At 41.1% G+C, this 19249-nt stretch overlaps 1 protein-coding gene across 9 annotated transcripts in view; it reads right to left on the reverse strand.

Annotated features, from left to right (window-relative positions):
- The window catches only part of obsl1b (obscurin like cytoskeletal adaptor 1b), a 29101-nt gene that overhangs the window by 1420 nt on the left and 8432 nt on the right, over positions 1-19249 (reverse strand). For 2 of the 9 annotated variants that reach the window (XM_008301199.1, XM_008301200.1), the window contains exons 9-33: positions 18717-18992; positions 18138-18413; positions 17546-17818; positions 17086-17358; positions 16907-16981; positions 14832-16238; positions 14095-14370; positions 12917-13192; positions 11923-12201; positions 11467-11742; positions 10896-11171; positions 9244-9507; positions 8492-8767; positions 8094-8366; positions 7350-7625; positions 6985-7260; positions 5730-6005; positions 5361-5636; positions 4978-5247; positions 4597-4863; positions 4212-4481; positions 3387-3653; positions 2166-2432; positions 1461-1573; positions 1184-1337 (exon numbers count right to left, since the gene is read on the reverse strand). In XM_008301199.1, the coding sequence (XP_008299421.1) occupies positions 1184-1337; positions 1461-1573; positions 2166-2432; positions 3387-3653; positions 4212-4481; positions 4597-4863; positions 4978-5247; positions 5361-5636; positions 5730-6005; positions 6985-7260; positions 7350-7625; positions 8094-8366; positions 8492-8767; positions 9244-9507; positions 10896-11171; positions 11467-11742; positions 11923-12201; positions 12917-13192; positions 14095-14370; positions 14832-16238; positions 16907-16981; positions 17086-17358; positions 17546-17818; positions 18138-18413; positions 18717-18992 (7488 nt within the window). The remainder of the gene's footprint in view (positions 1-1183; positions 1338-1460; positions 1574-2165; positions 2433-3386; positions 3654-4211; positions 4482-4596; positions 4864-4977; positions 5248-5360; positions 5637-5729; positions 6006-6984; positions 7261-7349; positions 7626-8093; positions 8367-8491; positions 8768-9243; positions 9508-10895; positions 11172-11466; positions 11743-11922; positions 12202-12916; positions 13193-14094; positions 14371-14831; positions 16239-16906; positions 16982-17085; positions 17359-17545; positions 17819-18137; positions 18414-18716; positions 18993-19249) is intronic. The other 7 variants (XM_008301201.1, XM_008301202.1, XM_008301204.1 and 4 more) reach the window with 7 other exon arrangements.

The raw sequence follows: 19249 nt of genomic DNA on the forward strand, positions 1-19249 counted from the left end.
TTACTTAGAGAACCACTAATTGCTGGCTAAACATAGACATTATCTAAAGAAAAGCTGCTAGCCCAGGGGAGATATCACTGTTTGTAACAGTAACTGTAATCGGCAGTGTACGGCACAGTGTTTACTGTTTTAAACTCATGTGATTGGAAAATGCTCAATGCATTGTCTCTGTCACACTTGCAATTAACTACATGTGCCTGATTGTCATGTCGTGATGGTGCTGCAGTTCAACTGTAGCTACGTAGCTTAAAGCTTGAAACTGCTGCCACCAAAATAAACGACAATTCAATTTTCTCTTTGCAAAACAAAGACAAATTTGCACCAGTTGCTACTAGCGTTGATACTAATTTTTGAGCGAGAACAGCTCATGCATTAAGTCAGATAATTATTGAATAATTTAAAAAACATACTTTCCTATTTAAGAGGACCCATAGCTAACTCCCCTTTTAAAGATGACTTTTTACTTACTTGTGTCTCTTATTTGGTAAATATTGCAGAGAAAAGACACGTAACATGAAGCGAGAGTGGAGTGACATGCAACAAGGGTCCCCTGGAGTCGTACCATGGATGTTCCATTGATGCTTGAACCACCACCTGTGACGCCTCATATAACTTAATTATTTCCTGTCATAACTATTAGTTGTTGCCCTTTATTTGAGTTTGAAGACAAACTGCTGTTACAAAGTTGTGCATCTTCTTCAACACATGCCTCCATGGCGTCTAGCTTGACGGTGACTCAGTGGTTTGTCATCGTTGGGGCGGCTGTGTTTGTGCTTCTTGAAAGTCAATCCTTTCCATGTCTTCCTCACGATTTTACTGCACTTTTATTGAACACTGTAACACAAGTCATGCTACCTTAATGACACGGTTCCCATTCTTTGAAGAGTAACTCAACACGCCAACGTTGCTGACCTCCTTGCTGCAGTGAAATGCAGCTGCACTCCAGAACCCGGTCACATCGCCGTTGGGTGTGGTTACAGGTTTCACAGAGCACACCTACAAACTGCACTGAACTACACCCAGCTGGAGGTGAAACAGGCTTGAAACTTTCAGCCAGAGAGGTCAGCAGCATACTGATTTCCAGCCTGGTGTTAAGTGACTCTCTCAGCCTGTCTGGACTATCATATCACACCACCAAGAGACCAGAGTTAGTCATTTGTGGTATTTGGACAGCAGACTTTACCGTAGACCTCCACAGTGCAGGATGTAGTGGCATCTCCAGCGTCGCAGGTGTAGATGCCAGAATCACTGACTTGACATTTCATGATCTGAAGAAATCGTTTTCTTCCCATTGCGTAGATACGCAAGTCCTTGCTTGGCTTGACCTCAGTCCCATCCTGCATGAAAAAAAAATCACACACACGTTTTATTTCATATGTTTGTGTTGTCCTTAATTGTAATTTGAGGTTCTTTAAGTTCAACATCAATCAACTACTATTGCTTCAAAATCCAACACTCGCCTTCATCCATTTCACGTCAACGTTGTGTCTCGACAGCTCACACTCAACAGAGATCACTGCCCCTTCAGGGAATTTCTGATCCTCCAGATTTCTGAAAACGGTGACTGGAGGTTCTGTTGGAGAGAAACAAAACCTCATTCAAATTTCTCCAAAAAGCAGCGCCGCTCAACATCGAAGCAACCTATACGGACTAATTTATTGTGATGACATTTTCATCCAATTGTCATCCGCAGCATTTCATCCCCAGCTCAAAGGGATGATGCATACTGAGTGACTAGGCATGGAGTGGATTAAATTACAGCATGAGGTTAAACTAGCACCTGACAGAAAAGACTGAACAGAGCTACTGCTTTTCATTGGGTCATGCTAGGCTATTTTGTGTTTGTAACGTGAGCCCGGATAAAAGCAACGGTAGCAGAGCCGTCACTCCATTCTATTATCATGCCTCCACTCGCTGGCATTTGGCCTACGTTGAGTAGACCACTTTAGCTACCAGTCTGGGGTCACAACAAAACGAGTACAGTGAAGTTTTGTTTTTGTTAGTACTGTACGTGGTTTGTCAGGTCCAAGTGTGCAAATACTGAATTATTTGTAACTATTAAATTGGACTAATGGATTATACACATCATTGCTAAGCTTGTTTTTTGGGGGCGGGCTTCATTTAGACTATTGTCAGCTCATTTACTGTTTTTCTGAACTGCCTACCTCTGACAACAAGTCTTGCAGACGTCTTCAGATTCTCTACGCAGAACATGAAGGTGCCGGTGTCTTCTACCGATAGGTTAGAGATCGTGAGGCTGTGGACTTGTCCTTTGGCGCTCATACGAAAGTGATTTGTCGGCTTAAGCTGGATTCCGTTTCTGATCCAGGTGCCCGGGACATTGGGATGGGAGAGCTCCACTTCAAAAGAGGCCGTTTCTCTCTCCGTGGTTTTAATGTCGCTCAGACCCCTCTTGATTGTGATTTTGCGTGCTGCGGGGGCAACAAGGAAGGAAAAGTTATGTTTGACAGAGTGGAGCCAGGAACAAGCATTTTCATTCCAATTTGACACTGAGCAGACGTGGTGTCATTTTTCTGTTACGGCTCGGAGTCTGTTCTGTATCCAGCAGTTAAACAATACAAGCTGGCACACATTGACAAGCTGATATTTTAGCCAGTTGAGCACTGGGGCTTTACACAAAAGCCAGCTTTGAAACTGCCAACATTTTTCACTTATTCTAACACAGACAAGCATTCCCTGTGGAAAAAAGGAGTGTTTATTTTGGAGACCTGATGACAACAACCTTAGTTTTGAAGGCCAGGGTGTAAATTTAGATGCAATGAGAGGAGATCCAAATTCATAGGAGGTGCCAACAGCAGCCTGAAGTCCTGACTTTCCCCTTCCCACCCACACTAGTGTTGAAAGAACAGCTTTTAATTCACCCACTGGCCTGTGGATCACAGAACTAAGAAATATAAGAAGCATGCACAAAGAAAAACAAGCATAAGTACGTCTTAATCAGTACACGATGCTGTTTTTACAGTGTGTCACGCTTACTGTTTTAGACAAATGTGCTTGGGGCTTGTTCTTTAAGAAATATTTACAAAATGTAACTTTAAACGTTGAATAGCAGCATTTCCCTTATTCGCCTGTGTTGATACTGATTCCCACCCGCGTCAAATCAACAGGGCACTACTGATTCTGCGTCAATACAGAAACTTTGGACTGAAAGTCATCTTGAGCTGCAGGGAAATCACCTGTTGGTTTCCATCATTTTCCAGTTTAAGTGCCTCCCTGGTCCCCAGTCACTCAAATTACTCTTACTCAGTTAATTGAGCTTTTGCCTTCACAAGAAGCAGCGATGGAGGACGCGCTAGAGATGGAGTTGTCGGCAACAGCAGTAAACAAACAACAACAGGGCATAGTGAGAACACGTGCACACTCACGTTCCACTGTGAGCTGGGCTTGCGTGCGGTCATGGAGGGTTTCGCAGCTGTAGGTGCCCCGGTCGGACATGGCCAGTTTGTGGAGGGTGAGACTGTGTTTTCGGCCATTGTGACTCAGGGTATACTTGGCCCCAGGGTGGATCAGCACCCCTTGTCTCATCCACTGCACCTCTCCCGCATCTAGACTCACCTCCACCTCTAGAGTTGCCTCACTGTACTCTTCAGCTACAACTGGTGTCATTTTCTTGGTGAACAGCACCTGTTGCTCTTAAAATGAATGTCAGGAATTACTAGATAGCAGCATCTATCTTGTCAACGGTACTTTTAAACGGTCACACTGTATGAATGGGTCATGTATGTGCTCTTTGTTAATGCTACGATAAAGCCACACCCAGACAGAGCGAAATACGATACAGACCAAGGAAAGCCAGCAAAGCTACATGAAAAGTTCAAGCACAGAGAGAGCAAGCAAAAAGCTCTGAGGAGCCTTGCCCCCTGCAGCGTAACATACGCCAAAACCACTGAGCCACTTGTCTCTGTCAGTAACCAGAGGAATTCTAACAGGGGAAGCTGCTAAGCGTTAACCGTCGAAAAGACCTCTTCAAAAGTTTAAGCTTGTTTGAAATTATCATGAATTTATCAAATAGATTTATTAATGGTATAAACTTTAATGTTCACATTCACCTCAGTCTTTCTGAATATGGCTCACAGTTGAGTTATTTGGTGATAACTACCAGAGGGATATGTGGTTATTAAACAGTAAATGACGGTTAAATAGTGGAACTTCTGTGATCTATAATGTCAATGGAAGGGGCAACAACTCACCTTGAACCTGGAGTTCTGCCTCTGATACCAATCCCTCTGCATCAGCTGTCACTCTGCCGCTATCTGAAACCATGCAGTTGTTGATGCAGAGCATGTGGCATAGTCCATTGCTGGAAATGACGGTACGCTCATTCAGAGCTACTTGCTTGCCATTTAAGCGCCACGCTAACTTAGTGTCCTCTGGCGAAACCACGCACTTAAATATTGCATCTTCTCCTTCACAGACGGTGATGTTACGAAGCTCTGCTATGAACTCAACAACACGGGGAGCTGAAAAACATTGAGCTGAATCAGATTAATCGTGCTCTAGATATTAATATGGCACATTGACTGAAAAGCTGTCCCCTTAACCCTGCTCAAAGTTGTAGAATTTGAATGGGCTTACTTTCTACAGTGACAGTTGCTGAGGTTCTGTCACCTGTAGATTCACAGACATATTCCCCAGCATCTTCTTCCACTAGTTGGTGGATGGTAAAGCTTCGCTCTCTGCCTTGTGCCCGTATTGTATGCCGACGGCTCGGAGAGATCTCCTGGCCATCTTTTAGCCACTGGACATCTCCCTTGGGCTTGTTGATCTCGCATTGCAATGTAAGGCTGCTGCCCTTCGGAGACACAATATTCTCCAATTGTCTGATAAATTTCACCTTCATATCTGATGAATGAAGAGATACAATTTCAGAGATGTTAACTTTGCGACAGTTGTAATCAATTAAGCGTTTATTTGGAAATAGAGGTCACATTTTGGTAAGGAGTGCCAAATTCTTACCTTTGACTAAAAGACTGAAATACATCTCATCTGTGTTTACGTCACAGACATATTCTCCTGAATCTGACAGCTGCAAAGGATTAATGGTGAGCTTGTGGGTATTACCCTCACTGGAGATGTGAATGTTGTCCTCATTCAAAAGCTGGCCATCTTTCAGCCACCGAACATTAGCTCTGTCGCGGCTCACGACGGCACACAGTGTGACGCTCTCGTTTTCATACGCCGAGATGTTATTATTTGATTTTTTGTTCACAAACGTGGCTGGTGGCTCTGGAAAAAAAATTAGATTTACCAAGATGTTACCTGCAAATTCCATTACTAGGTGCAGCAATGAGAGAAATGAAAACTTGAAGCACGTTTCAAAAAAATCATTTTCAGCTCACCTTGGACCTCCACTATTGTTATTAGTTTGTCATCGATGGCGTCACAAATGTATTCTCCAGAGTCTGAGGGCTTAAGTCCAGAGAGAACAAGCTTCCTCACAAGCTCATAGCTGTCAATTTTTATACGAGTGTCTGGTTTCAGTATCTCGCCGTTCCATAACCACTGGACAGTGGCGTTCGGCCGAGACACTTCACACTCCAAAATAAGGTCATCTCCTGCTACCAGCATATGATGCTCCGGGTGACCTGAGTTTCCAACGATCTGCACAGGAGGCTCTGAACATAGAAGATATAGTATCATTTACTGTTTGTTCTAAGTGGAGGAAAGACAGGCTACATTTGTTATTTATTAATTAGTGAGATGATTACCTTTGACAGTGATATAGAACACCATTTTATCATCCACCGCATCACAGGTATACTCCCCCGAATCCTCGAGCCCCGCATTGAGGACAACCAGTGATCGGAAGACACCTTGCTCCTCACTACAGTATCGCTCGGTGTCGTTAATTAGCTGACTATCTTTGTACCAATTCACTGCGGCATTGGATCTTGAGAGTTCACACACGAGAATAATATCATCGGATACTAAGAATTGCTTTTCTGTCTTTGCATCGGTTTTTCCAAGTATTTCTACGGGCAACTCTGAAAATGAAAAGAAGAAGAGAATTTCTAATGCAACATAGTTCTTTGTCTCCACTGTAGGCAAAACCCCTCCCAAAAACCGAATAAATTAAATAACTATGTTAATTTCACTAAATAATATTGGGTCCCAAAGTCCCAAGAGGTGATAGTCAAAGGTTTGGACGCAACTACGCAATACAGGGCTTTTCCCTATTTCTGTTGTAAAGTTACTCTGCGCAACACAATGGGTGGCAAGTTGCAATACTAGAGTAATTCAACCACACTTTTTTAAAACCACAAACAACTTGTCAAGAAAAATGATGGTACGGAAACCCACACCTTACAAGCTGACAGGACTGAATCCCTTGTTTTCTAGGTACGAAACCCTGGAAATCTGAATCTGCGTTTTGAGACTGTCATCAATACACAACAGTTTCAAGAGTCATGCTCAGCCGTGGCATTCACAGCTTTTCTTGTTCACTCTACATCTTCTGGCTTATATGATAATTAAAAAAAAAAAAAAAACACTATATGGGCATGTTCACCAAGTAAACAAAACCTTTTTCACTGGAGGGGGTCAACATTCTGTCGTGACATCTGGTTTGGACTTAGTGGGAGCTATCTTTTGGTTTTTAACAGGACAGTGATCCTAAAGATACCTTCAGGCCAAGAAAAGATTACATGATCAAGAATGTTAAATGTTAAAGAAAGTTATATTAGTGTCCAGACGAGGCCAATGATTAAATCTATATTTGTATTGTCTTGTTAAAGTATGAAGCAGGTGATTCCTTCTGAGCACAATCCCTATTTTTAATGTTTGAGTGGAAAGAATATAATTTTATGACAATCTAATTTAAAAATGTATTTACTGAGTTCTTCTCCTTTTGTGTCTATAAACTGGGCAGCTACAAGCGAGACAGCATGTCATCATTTGTAACTTCGGGGCACCATGACATACCATGTGAAAGTAGGTTCTTAATTATAGAGTGAAGTAACGTACCTTTCACTGTCACGCTGAAATCCATCACGTCGTCCTTTGCATCGCAGACATATTGCCCAGCATCCTCTACTCTTAGAGAGTGAATGGTTAGTTGGCGCATGACACTATCCTCAAGGATAGTGATATTCCTGGAATCCTCCACTTCTTCCCCGTTCTTCTTCCACGTGACTTCGGCATTGGATCTTGAAACCTCGCAGTCAAGAACCAGAGTCTCCCCGGCCACTTTCTCGACTCTACTTGCCATCTTCCGTGGACGAATGAAGCGAACAGGGGGCTCTGTTTATTAAGAACATTTTGTGTTGAAATGAACAAACATTGACGCAGCAACACAAATGTTTTAATTGTGTATTTGTTTGTCCAGTTACCTGCTATGTTTACAAAGAACGTCACTGAGTCATCTGCTGTGTCACAGACATATTCTGCTGAGTCTTTAACAGTAGTTTCAGGGATAATAAGTCTCCTGTAGACACCATCCACCTCTAGAATGAGGTTGTCATTCTCTTCCACCTCAAGTCCGTCTCGATACCAGCGCACCACTGCATTGGGCCGTGAGATCTCACAGCTCAGTACCATCCTCTCAGAGGTCTGCTGACACAGCTCCATTTGTGATTGACTTGGGGATACTATTTGCACTGGAGGTTCTGGAAATGGACATTATGACCCATGTTTAATAAGTACTACAGGAAGTGTGCGATTGTAGAGGTTTAAAGAATAGAAGTCTAAGTCATGCAATAAACAATATACTACTCTAAATGGGAGCTCTTGGAATGGGAGTCCGCTCAGAGGACTTTATTCCATACATGTACAGTAAGTTGATCTACTTTTTCCGCACATGCACACCACTGATGAGCATCTGCACGATTGCCCCTGTAGTGTGCAGACTCTGACAGACTCTTAAAAATGATGAAATGTACATCAGACTGTAGGAGACCCTTACATACTTGATGACACAGGAAGTATATAACCAGCCTTAGACATTTCTTAATAACACTTGTCTTGTTCGTTTGAGGTTCACAGATACCTTAAATACCACAATCAAAACATTGTGCTTTGTGATGTTAGAGTATCTACATATGTACATACAGCATGTATAGAAGCAGAGATTTTACCTGTAATACTGAGGTGGAAGAATATTGAATCATCAGCTGTATCGCAGACATATTCTCCAGAGTCCTCAACTCCACTGGAGATGATCTTAAGTCGTCGATAGGGGCCTTCTATCTTGAGTTTGATGTTCTCGCTCTCTTGCAGCTTTTGGCCGTCCTTGTACCAACTGACAACACCGCTGGGACGAGACAGTTCACAGCTCAGAATGATTTCTTCAGGAACGTGACGGTCCAGATGAACATCCTCCTTGGGATAGATTATCATCACAGGAGGTTCTTTGGAGGAAGAATAAATTCGGTTGAAGCATCTGTTCATTCTGCTCCACAGGTAAAATCAACTTTAAGTGACTATGTTACACATTTTTCATGCAATGTATTTATAGGAAGGTTTAGTAAGATACCTCGTATGGTAACCTTGAAAATTAAAATGTTGTCTCCTGCACGGCATGTGTATGTGCCTGTGTCAGACAGTTGGGCTGAATGTATAGTCAGACTTCTTTTGGTGTCGTCTGCTTGCATTGTGACGTTACTGCTTGGTTGCATTTCTGTTCCATCTTTGTACCACTGGACAACACCATCAGCCCTTGATATTTCGCATGACAGCACAAGCTGTTCGTGTTCCACAACACTCTGGAAAAGGTCCTTCTCCGGGACATCTGCAAATGTTACCGGTGGCGCTGCAAAAGACAGTACACAAATGAAGTAAGTTGGTGCTTAAAAGTTTATCTCATTGTTTATGCTTAAGCATGCAATAGCTGTAAGGTCATTTTTTTCACAGCTTAAACATGCTGATCGTAAGCCTTGCTGTCTGAATGACGACTCGCAGACATCATGATCATCAAAAAGTGTTAATCCACTTGTCAAGCAAAGGGAAAACGTTATTTGAAGCTGTGCATTGATGTAATGCCATTACCATAGGTATGCCGAAAAACACGGGCTTATCAAAATACATGCTATTTTTGAAGACGCTGTCCTTGCGTAAAGCATGTATATGAAAAGCAGCTAAATGTGTAATGAAATTAGGACACTTAAAGGAAACTCTATGATGAATATGATGATGATCAGGTTTTGCTTTTTGAAATATTAGAGGTCATGGAGGTGAACGAAAATGAATAGTGAAAACATCTTGCCAAGAAAAAGCTCAGCACATCACCTTTAACCTCCACACAGAAATCGTTGAAATCTGAATCATCATCACCACTTTTACAATCGTACACCCCAGAGCATGAAGATGTGGCCGACGTCATGACCAGTGTCCTCTTATTGTTCTCTGAACTGAGGCTTATTCTTGATTCTGGCAAGAGTTTTACTCCATCCTCATACCAGTAGGTCTGGATTGCAGGGTCTGAGATCTCACACTGCAGTGTGGTGAGGCTGCCTGCTTCAACAGACTTGTTCCCCTCAGCCTCTGGAACAGCTGAGAATCAAACCCATGCTATAGGAATTTCAATTCATTAAACAGTAACAGATCATAATCATATTTGTTGTGTTATGCTACTCTATGTAACGTACTTGGCTTTACTTGCTTAAGAAAAAAAAAAGATGTCAAAATTGATATTTGGCTCCTGATTGAACAGACGGCATGATTATCGGTCTAACAAAGTTTGTACTTATGCAAGCCAAGAGGGAAATTACAGAGTTATTGTAACATAGTATTGCTATGTAGTAATATACTGTCACTTACAAAGATGTCACAAACACGTTAGTGAATTGTAGGGATCGACCAGTAATGGGTTTGGCTGATTATCAAACAATATTCAGCATTTTTTTGATAACTGATGTTTATTTCTATATTTTTTGAACTAATTCCCAATAAAAAAAAAAAAAGAAATTAATTCAAAAACGTGCTACTTTGGCTGTCTGTAGTCACCCCTCTATGGTCCTGATGCCACAGCAACCTGTCAACACTGAAGGATAAATGCTGAAAAGTTCTTTTTAAAATAAACACCTGTATAAGTAAACATAGGCATCTCAGTGCAGTTTTGTGTTGGAGTTTGTGTTATTTTCATTTTAACTGTAAATACATGTAAACTCCAAAAATCTATCTATTGCTCAGCTAAGAATGAGAAAACCACTTTGGTCGACCCCTAGTAAATAGTTGCCTATTGACACACCAACAGATAGAGCAAACATAGCATTAGTTTGGTGTTGTGTTTGTGTCTCTTCAATAAAAACAAGTCTAATATTCACTCTGTTTTTCAGACTGTTTTGGTGTCCATCAAATCCTATGGAAATCTTACACTGCTTAATGCACCGGAGTGTTCGCCAGCTACCTGTCAACTGTGCCTGTCTATTCTTTGGTGCAGGGCTGGCATGCACGGTGCATCTGTAATCAGGGTTGATGGAACTTTAAAGTTGCAGGGCTTAAAAAACCCAAACCTTACACTGAGAAACACTGAGAGCTGAATGGAGCAGCAGGGTCTGTTGATAGGCAACTGTAAATTATTACTGTGAGACACCTCTAAAATCACATAAAGTAATTTGGTCATTAAAAAAACACACATTAGTGCAGTTTTAACAACTGTCAGGGATGACACTCAGAGACAAATCACTATTCATATTATTATGAAATTATTAATTACCAAGGTAAAATTTAAGTAAAATCTGTCACATTATTTTCTATAAGGGTAAATATGTTACCGAAAAAACATAGTTCGCTAAATAGAAGTACATAATTAAGCATTAGTGCCCATTGTCTTAGAAAACTAGATTATAAAAATGACATTTTTTAGCCTAAGTCGGTCCAGTAGCCAAGCATTAATTGAAAGTTAGTAACTCTGACAAAGCTCAAAATACTTAGATCACCTGCAACATCCACCTTGAATTCTATTTGGTCATCTGCGGCCTCACAGCTGTACACCCCAGAGTGTCTGACTTCTGCTGATTGAATAACCAGCCCTCTCACTTTTTCTTTTGTTTCGATTTCATATTCGCTCTTTGGAAGCAGCTGTTCTCCGTCTTTGTGCCAATAGACTTGGGCAGTTGGCTCTGAGACTTCGCACTGCAGCCTAACTGGGGAGCCTGCTTCGACAATTTTTTTTCTTGCCACCTCTGGAAGCGTTGAAAACCTCACAGGAGTAGCTGAAGGGTATTATAAGATTTTCAAAGCACTGCTGTTAAGCTGGCAAAACATAATTTACCAAGTCGTGTTAAATGTAGCACATCAAACTTTTTGGTTTGGTTATTTTAGCACAGTCAGTATTGGGAACTCTGTGTTTTCATACACGCTGACTAAATGCATTTCTTTAAGAGCTTTGGCTCAAACAGTAATTTCCACAGAGAAGTGTACAGTTAAAGGTAACTAAGGAGGCCATGCTAATTTTTTTTGTCTCACACCTGTAAGCGTATTAATTAAAAGTGAATACAAGAAAATCACCTTCGACGTCCACTTGGAATGTCACAACATCATCAACGAGGCTACAGCTGTAGAGGCCAGAGTCACAGACCTTAGCAGAATGGATTATTAACTTTCTGAGGCTGCCATCTCTTTTCATATCAAGACCTGTTTTGCAAAAAAGCTCCACCTCATCTTTAAACCAGGAAACCTGGGAAACAGGGTCTGAGACCTCACACTGGAGGATAATTGGACAACCAATTGCAATCAACCTGTATTTTTCAGACAGTGGGATTGGCATGATCTGTGGCGATCGGCCTAAGAGAGGGGAATAACAAGGGTTTGGATAAGAGATTGATTCACTAACAGTGGACAAATACACACTACACAGCCAGTCATCCCATTTTCTCATGACCATTCAAAAACATTTTTGCCACTCACACCACAGAATAAGATGGATGTGGTAAGAAGAAGATAGCAAGGATAGAAATGAATCACCTTCTATTTCCACTTTAAAGGTGATGGTGTCCTCTGATGTTGAACACTTATAGGTACCGGCATGTCTGTTTTCAGCTGAAGGGATCAGCAGCGTCCTTGTCAATCCATCTGATTGTATTTCCACATTGTTTTGTGGCAGGAGCTTCGTCCCGTCCTTATACCAGTCGACATGAGCCGAGGGATCATGAGTGAGTTCACAGCTGAGGACAAGGGGAGAGCCTTCTCGGACAGACTTGGTTCTGTCATTCTCTTGCAGCTCTGAGAACTTCGCAGGTAGAGCTACAGATTTCGGATATTGCAAAAAGAGTGTCTTAATAAACGTCATAAAAGTTCATTTCTGGAAGTAATTAAACATCCAACCTTCTGGCAACTTAAATTCAACCAAAACAGCAAGCGGATGACAAAAGGTCCTTCAGAGAAAAACACATTTGACAAAACAACATAAACAACAACTGACACAACAAGGACAATAAGTAAATGTCTAGAAGAACAACAAGCATGTTGTGAAACTGAAGTGTTATACAAGTTATTGTACACCAACAAAAAATACAGGGAAGACACAAGAAAGTAGCAGGTGTTCATGGCATAGGAGGTGTATTTAGTTAGTGCTATTTATAAAAATGAACAAGACACATGTAACACTGGCTCCTTAACATATTGGATACGGAAAGTCAGAAGTGGCATTGTGAAATTAGATGTTTAATTTTTGATATCTAGAGAGAAGACATCTTGTATTATTTAATTTTGCTTCTGTTATATCGTTAAAGTAATGGGCATCACGATTAGATGGAGTAGTATTTCTTTAAATGCACATAACGTGACATGCAATTTATATTTGGATTTTTTTTTAAAGTTTGTCTTTAGTTTTTCCAGCTTGTGCCAGGAATGTGTTTGGGAAGCAGAAGATGTGATTAGACACACATAACTCAGTCACTGCTGTTGCGTTAGTGGCAGTGCAAGACAGTGAAAGCGCTGCGGGATTCTTGAGCTTCACCTTTTACTTCCACATCGAACTGGATGTCATCATCCTTTGACTCACAACGGTACACGCCAGTGTGAGCCCGCTCAGCTGACGGGACAACAAGACTCCTCAAATTTCCCTCTGACTGGATGTCTACTCCACTTTGAGGTAGGAGCATTTCTCCATCCTTGTACCAACTGACGTGTCCAGTGGGGTCTGACAGCTCACATTGTAGAGCAATGGGAGAGCCCGTTATGACCGTCATTTTCTGGTCAGCCTCAGATAGAGCTGAAAATGTCAGAGGTGGAGCTACAGGATTGGATGTAAAATAGAATTGGTCAATAAAACATGGGCTGTTATAAACCAAATGAAGCAAAGCACAATCCTGTAACTGAAGTCATCATAATCACCCATTAAAAGTATACAAAAAAAACATTGTTTCTCTGTTTGTTGCTTTTAAATTCTACTTTATACAGTTCACAGACAGTAAAAACCTTAAGAGAGCTAAAGTAAAAGACAACGAACAGTTTAATTAGTGCTGACACAGTCTGTATATCTTGAATTAGATCCAACAAAGGCATAATGCATATTTAGTCAAATTTAAGTCTTATGCACAAAATTTCGAGCCTGACTTAAGTTAAATCTATAATTTTATTTAATTTAGCTTTGAAAAATTCTTGTCTTTGCAGTGGGAGACAGGAAAGTTAGAAGCACTGCAATGGCCAGTCACCTCACTTGGTCAAGCAAAAAGTGAATGGACTAATGAAATCCTGGCCACTTGAAAAAAAAAAAAAACAGTTCTGCTTTATTTAGATTTTACTGTGAAGACCACCAGGAAGTTAGGGTCAAAATATCCATGACTGTGTCAAAGCTGTGTGCTTCTATGTCTCCTGGTAAGGACTTGGGAAAAAACAACAACAAAAACATCTTTATGAAGGGCATTAAAGAGAAGGATACTCTATCTGTGGAGCACATATATTTGATTTTACTGCCACATGTCGATCATGTGCCATAGAGAGCCATGGCCCCATCCCTTACTGAAGCTAAACTTTGTTCTGTTATTTGAAAGCAGAAATATTGAACAAAAGTTACTGTATCCCTAAAAAAAAACATATGTATGAGAGAACAAACTTTCCAAAACAAATGTATTTAGATGCATTTAACCCTCACTGAAATCTATATGTAGAACAGATGAAAATAACTTTTGTCACCTTTAACGTCCACATGAAACTGCATTGCATCATCTGCTGTCTTGCAGCTGTAAGTCCCTGCATGAGACAGCATCGCTGACTGGAAAGCCAGTGTTCTTATGGAACCTTCTGCCAGCATGTCTTGCCCAGCTGCTTCGAGTAGTTTTATCCCATCCTTGTACCAAGTAACTTGAGCGTTAGGATCTGTTATCTCACAGTGCAGCACTATGGGTTCACCAACTTCAACAGACTTGTTCCTCTCAGTCTCACCAAGTGTTGTAATTCTCACAGGCGGAGCTGGGGATGTTTGGGGTAACATCAAAGGAAAATTGGATCACTATTACTGACTGCGACAAAAATTATGCTTTGAAAATAACAAAAAAAGGCAAAATCTCAAATCAAGATTAGTCATGCCAATAAATCTTAAGAGTTAAAATAAGTAATTAAAAATATAACCTGAATTATTAGTAATCTAACAAGAGGTATCTTTGGTTAGACTTAAGGTAACTAGGCATTCAAGTTAGAATTTGAGGCTATTGTATATACCTTTTTTCTCTGTCTAGAATATTCCTTACAGACCACCCAAGCTCAAAGTTTTACATCAGCTATAAAAGTAGTTTTAGTATGAACAAAATCAAGTAAGTAAATGTAGAAATTGTCAAAATGCCAAGGATTGCAAAAAGCAATCTCTTCATTTTGCACAATGTCAACATTGTGCCCGTCCATTTTTGTTCGATAATGCTAACCATTTAAATCACCTTCAACAGCCACCTTATTTGCAGTGACAATGTCACTCCAGTGACTGTCACGTGTCCTTGATAGATAGAGCTCCTCTGATTGGACAGCAGATGCTTGCTTGATATAGTAAGGCTCTGCAAAGTGGATGGATGATCTTTGCTCAGGGTTAAATGTGCTGTCTACTTGGTCTTTTGTGGTCTCCATGTTGTGATGACACTCTGCTTGGTCTGTTGCTTCTTGATTCGACCGACACAGCACCTCTGAATAGTTACATACTGTTTGTGCAGTATGATAGCGACCATCCAAACTGACATATTCAGACTGTCGCAAGTTGTAATGTTCTGGTTGGACAGTCTCTACCTCTTTAGGGTCAAACGAGTCCAAGGATTGACGGGGTGCTGCGTTAGGAAAGTCACTGAGCTTCTCTGACAGGACGGTAGATGTTTCTAGGAGTCTGTTTAACTCCTCTGATTGGTCCATTGCAGTCCATAAAGAGTTACAGGGCCCCACTGAATAGATAGTTTCAGTTTGTAAGCAATCAAGAAGCTTCTCTGAAAGGACAGCTGGCTTCTGCATGGAGCTATAGGCCCCCTCTGATTGGACAGTTGCAGCCTGTAAAGATTTAAAAGGCTCCTCTGATTGGACAGTAGCAGTCTGTAAGGATTTAAAAGGCTCCTCTGATTGGACAGTAGCAGTCTGTAAGGATTTAAAGGACTCTTCTGATTGGACATTTGCAGCCTGTAAAGATTCAAAAGGTTCCTCTGACTGAGGGGTTGCACTTTTTAATGAGTTACAAAACATCTCTGATTTGGCTGTTGAAATCTGTAAGGTGTTAGTAGGGTGTTCTGGCATGGTAGTCGAAGTCTGTGGGGGGTTACCTAGCTCTGAATGGACAGTTGGCATTTGTACTGAGCTGCGTAACTCCTCTGAGCGGACAGTTGGAATCTTGAGGGTGGATTCCTCTGATTGAGCAGTTGCAGTTTGTAAAAAATTACAAAAATCGTCTGCATGGACAGCTGTCTGCAGGGAATTATCAGGTTCTTCAAATGGGGCTTCTGTATGCTGTGCATAGTAAATGAATTCCTCACCTTGTGACTCAGTGGGCTGTTTAGTGTGATGGTGTGTGTCAGATTGAATTGTTGTTGTCTGTACAGAGTTACAGTGCACTGGAGATTGGGCATGTATTATTTGTTGATCGTCTGAGAGCTCCTTTGGCTGTTTAGTTGCAACACAGTCAGTCACATTTTCATATGTTGACTGAGAAGTTGGCATATGCCTGGAATAGTCTTCGCATGTCAGAGTATCTCCTCCCCTGCCACAGAAGGTGCCAGAATTGCATTTTGAGGACATCTGGATAACTTCAACAGGATAAGCCCCTTCAGTGGACTTGTTCTTCTCTTGGTCAGAAGAGAGCCTTGGCGATGTAGCTATAAGCATTGTGATGTACACAGAGAAAGGTTTTCAGTGGTTGATGGTGTCAACACTTCTTCTCATAACAGAATTTTACATCATTGTGGGTTAGCATGGAGTTATGGGAAAATCCATTGCAAAGACAAACAAGAAGGTCGACCAGGTCTGGTCTGCAAGTGAGCACCAATATGTTTCCCTTCAACTGACACCTAATATTGTCATGCCGTCAATCTGTACAATAGCCCCTTTAAAACCTAAAAAGTACATCAATTTTCTTCTCTTTGATAAGAGTTCGTTGTCATTGCAACGGGGAGAGGTTCAGGGCAGCAATGTGAATGAGAAAATCTGGTGATGAAGACATAAGATGAACTTAAAGAGTTGTAAGTTGCTTGTTACAAGCAAAGATGGCTGTTAAAATGAAGAATGAACTGACAAACACAACATATATGTTAGTATGAGAAGCAGCTACACAGCTACTAAACAACCACGTTTGATTAAGAGCCAAAAACAGCAGGAAATGACCTGAGACCAATGATGACAATGTGACACAAAGCAATTTTCTAAAGAAAAAAGATTTACAGATGCTTCAGATGATTGAGCTAACGATAAAATACACCACTATTGTTAGTGGCATTTATGTGCTGGGTTAAAATGGATGACTGATGTTGTTGAAATATCAAATCACCTTCGACATCCACAGTGTATTGGGCAGATGCATCAGCTATCTCACCAATCTCGTCACCATAGTGACACTGCTCTGCTGTTTGGACAAAGCCAAAGAGAAAACAATGAGCTGGGTGATAGCTTCACGTATGTAACTAAATTCTTGATTCTTAATTGTGCAGGTACAATGAGGAACACCACCTTTCGTTTCCTCATTTAACTGTGAGACACAAGATGCTTCACAGTCAAACCTCTCATCACCAGACAAGTACTGTGACTGGAGGGGCAAGATTCGGCTGCTGCTCTCTGAACTGCAGTCAGCTTCCCTTTTCGGATAGATCTGGGTTCCATCTTTGTACCAACAGGCTTTGGCAATGGGATCTGAAATCTCAAATTGCTGAACAATTGGGCAGTGTGCTTCAGCAGATGTGGCCTTCTCGACGTCAGGGTCAAGCTGATATGTTGGAGGTGGCACTACAGACAATCATCGAGGGGATAATTTTAGTCACATTAGCCTAAAGTTTAGAAAAGACTGACTTTAAAAAGAAACTGTGACAGACATTATTATAGATTTGCACCTAAAAGCTACATAAAGAGTTAGTCATAACTAAAATAGAAAACACACTTGCAAAAAAAAAAAAAAAAAAAAAAATTCAATCACCTTGATTTTTTACTATTAATTGGGCAACATCATCTGCTGTTGCACAATAGTATGCTCCAGAGTTTGAAGGGTGAGTTGGTTCAATAACAAGGGTCTTCTTGATGCCTCCCATTTCAAAATCAGGTTCTCTGTCTGAATCAGGTTCTGTATCCTTCTGCCATGACACCTGGAAAGCAGGGTCTGAGGTTTCACAGGGAGCTTCAGTGGCACAAGTTGCTTCGAGTGACTGCGTCTCCACAGCCTCCGGTGAGGGCGACAAAGCCAACGTTGGAGCTAAAGATGATGATTCATATTTTAACTGTGGACTTAACAGTGCATATTTACACTCTGAAGAAAGGGGTTATAGGTTCAGCTTCCCCAAACGGGGAAGTAATCTGTCATATCTCAAATTCAATGAGAAATACATTTTCAAGGGTTAAATATTATTACAAATACATTTTCACTTTGTGAGTGGTTTAAGACAACTTCACACAAAGCACCACTTAAAACACAGACAGACAGATATGCATATTGTGAATGTTAGTTGCATCTAGTCTCCAGAAAGCTCTAGGATTTGCTCTAAAAGTGAAACAGTTTAATTTTGAAAAATCACCTTTAATATCCACAGTGAAGTGGACAGTGTCATCAGAGGTTTCACAGCTGTATAGCCCTGAGTGCAAGAGCCCAGCAGATGGGATAATGAGTCTCCTCGATGTGCCATTACTCTGTACATCCCAGCCACTTTGCAGGTTGAGCTTTTTACCATCTTTATACCAGCAGACAGGCACAGTGGAGTCTGCAACCTCACATTCCAGCTCCAAAGGTTTGCCCACTTCAAGTGACTTGGTTCTCTCAACGTCAAAGATAGTAGAGTACGTCACTGGTATAGCTAGCATTGGGAATTCAGGACAGCTAAATAAAATCAAGGCTGTGGAAATGGATACCTCACAAAAATGTAACTGCTGAGCAGAAGATATAAAGGGCTTTGGAGACTTTCAATTCAAAGAGAGCCATGGCAGTCACAAAACAAATGAATATAAATAGTAATCACCCACTGTGTTAACAGTTCTTTAAAGTTATGTGCATGAAACAGTCCTTCAAACCACATAGTAGAAGCGGGGATTATTAGTGGCATCTAGAAAGAGGGGTGGGGTTACAGTATGAACGCACAAGATAAGAAGTGTAAAGTCACCTTTGATCTCCACTTGAAACTCCACAGCATCATCCTGTGTGGTGCATTTGTACACACCAGAGTGGCACAGCTCTGCAGACTGAACAACTAATGTCCTTGTGGTGCCCACTGACTGGATTTCTAATTCAGAGTTTGAAATGAGCTCCATTTCATCCTTGTACCAGCAAACATGGGCCTCAGGATCCGACACCTCACACTGGAGTACCACAGGGCAGCCTGCTTCAATCGACTTGGTCCTCATGTCTTCAGGAATAGCTGAGAACTTCATAGGTGGAGCTATAGATATGTTTAGATTTTGTGTCAGCCGTAAATCAGCCTCATGCCAGTCTTTAGATTATTCATCATAATCTATTTACTGACAACTAAATTGCTAACATGCTACAATACAGTGAAAGAAAAAGTGACAACTTAGCTGCACATTCAATAAGCACTAAGAAGAAAGGTAATGGACAACATACAAGAGTGTCATTGGAGTTAGTTGCTTTGCTGAGAAGGAGCTTGTTAATGTTTCACATCACTTAAGGTAAAACATA

Source organism: Stegastes partitus, unplaced genomic scaffold, assembly GCF_000690725.1.
Source record: "Stegastes partitus isolate 25-593 unplaced genomic scaffold, Stegastes_partitus-1.0.2 Scaffold1642, whole genome shotgun sequence".
In the NCBI taxonomy this organism is placed as follows: domain Eukaryota; kingdom Metazoa; phylum Chordata; class Actinopteri; family Pomacentridae; genus Stegastes; species Stegastes partitus.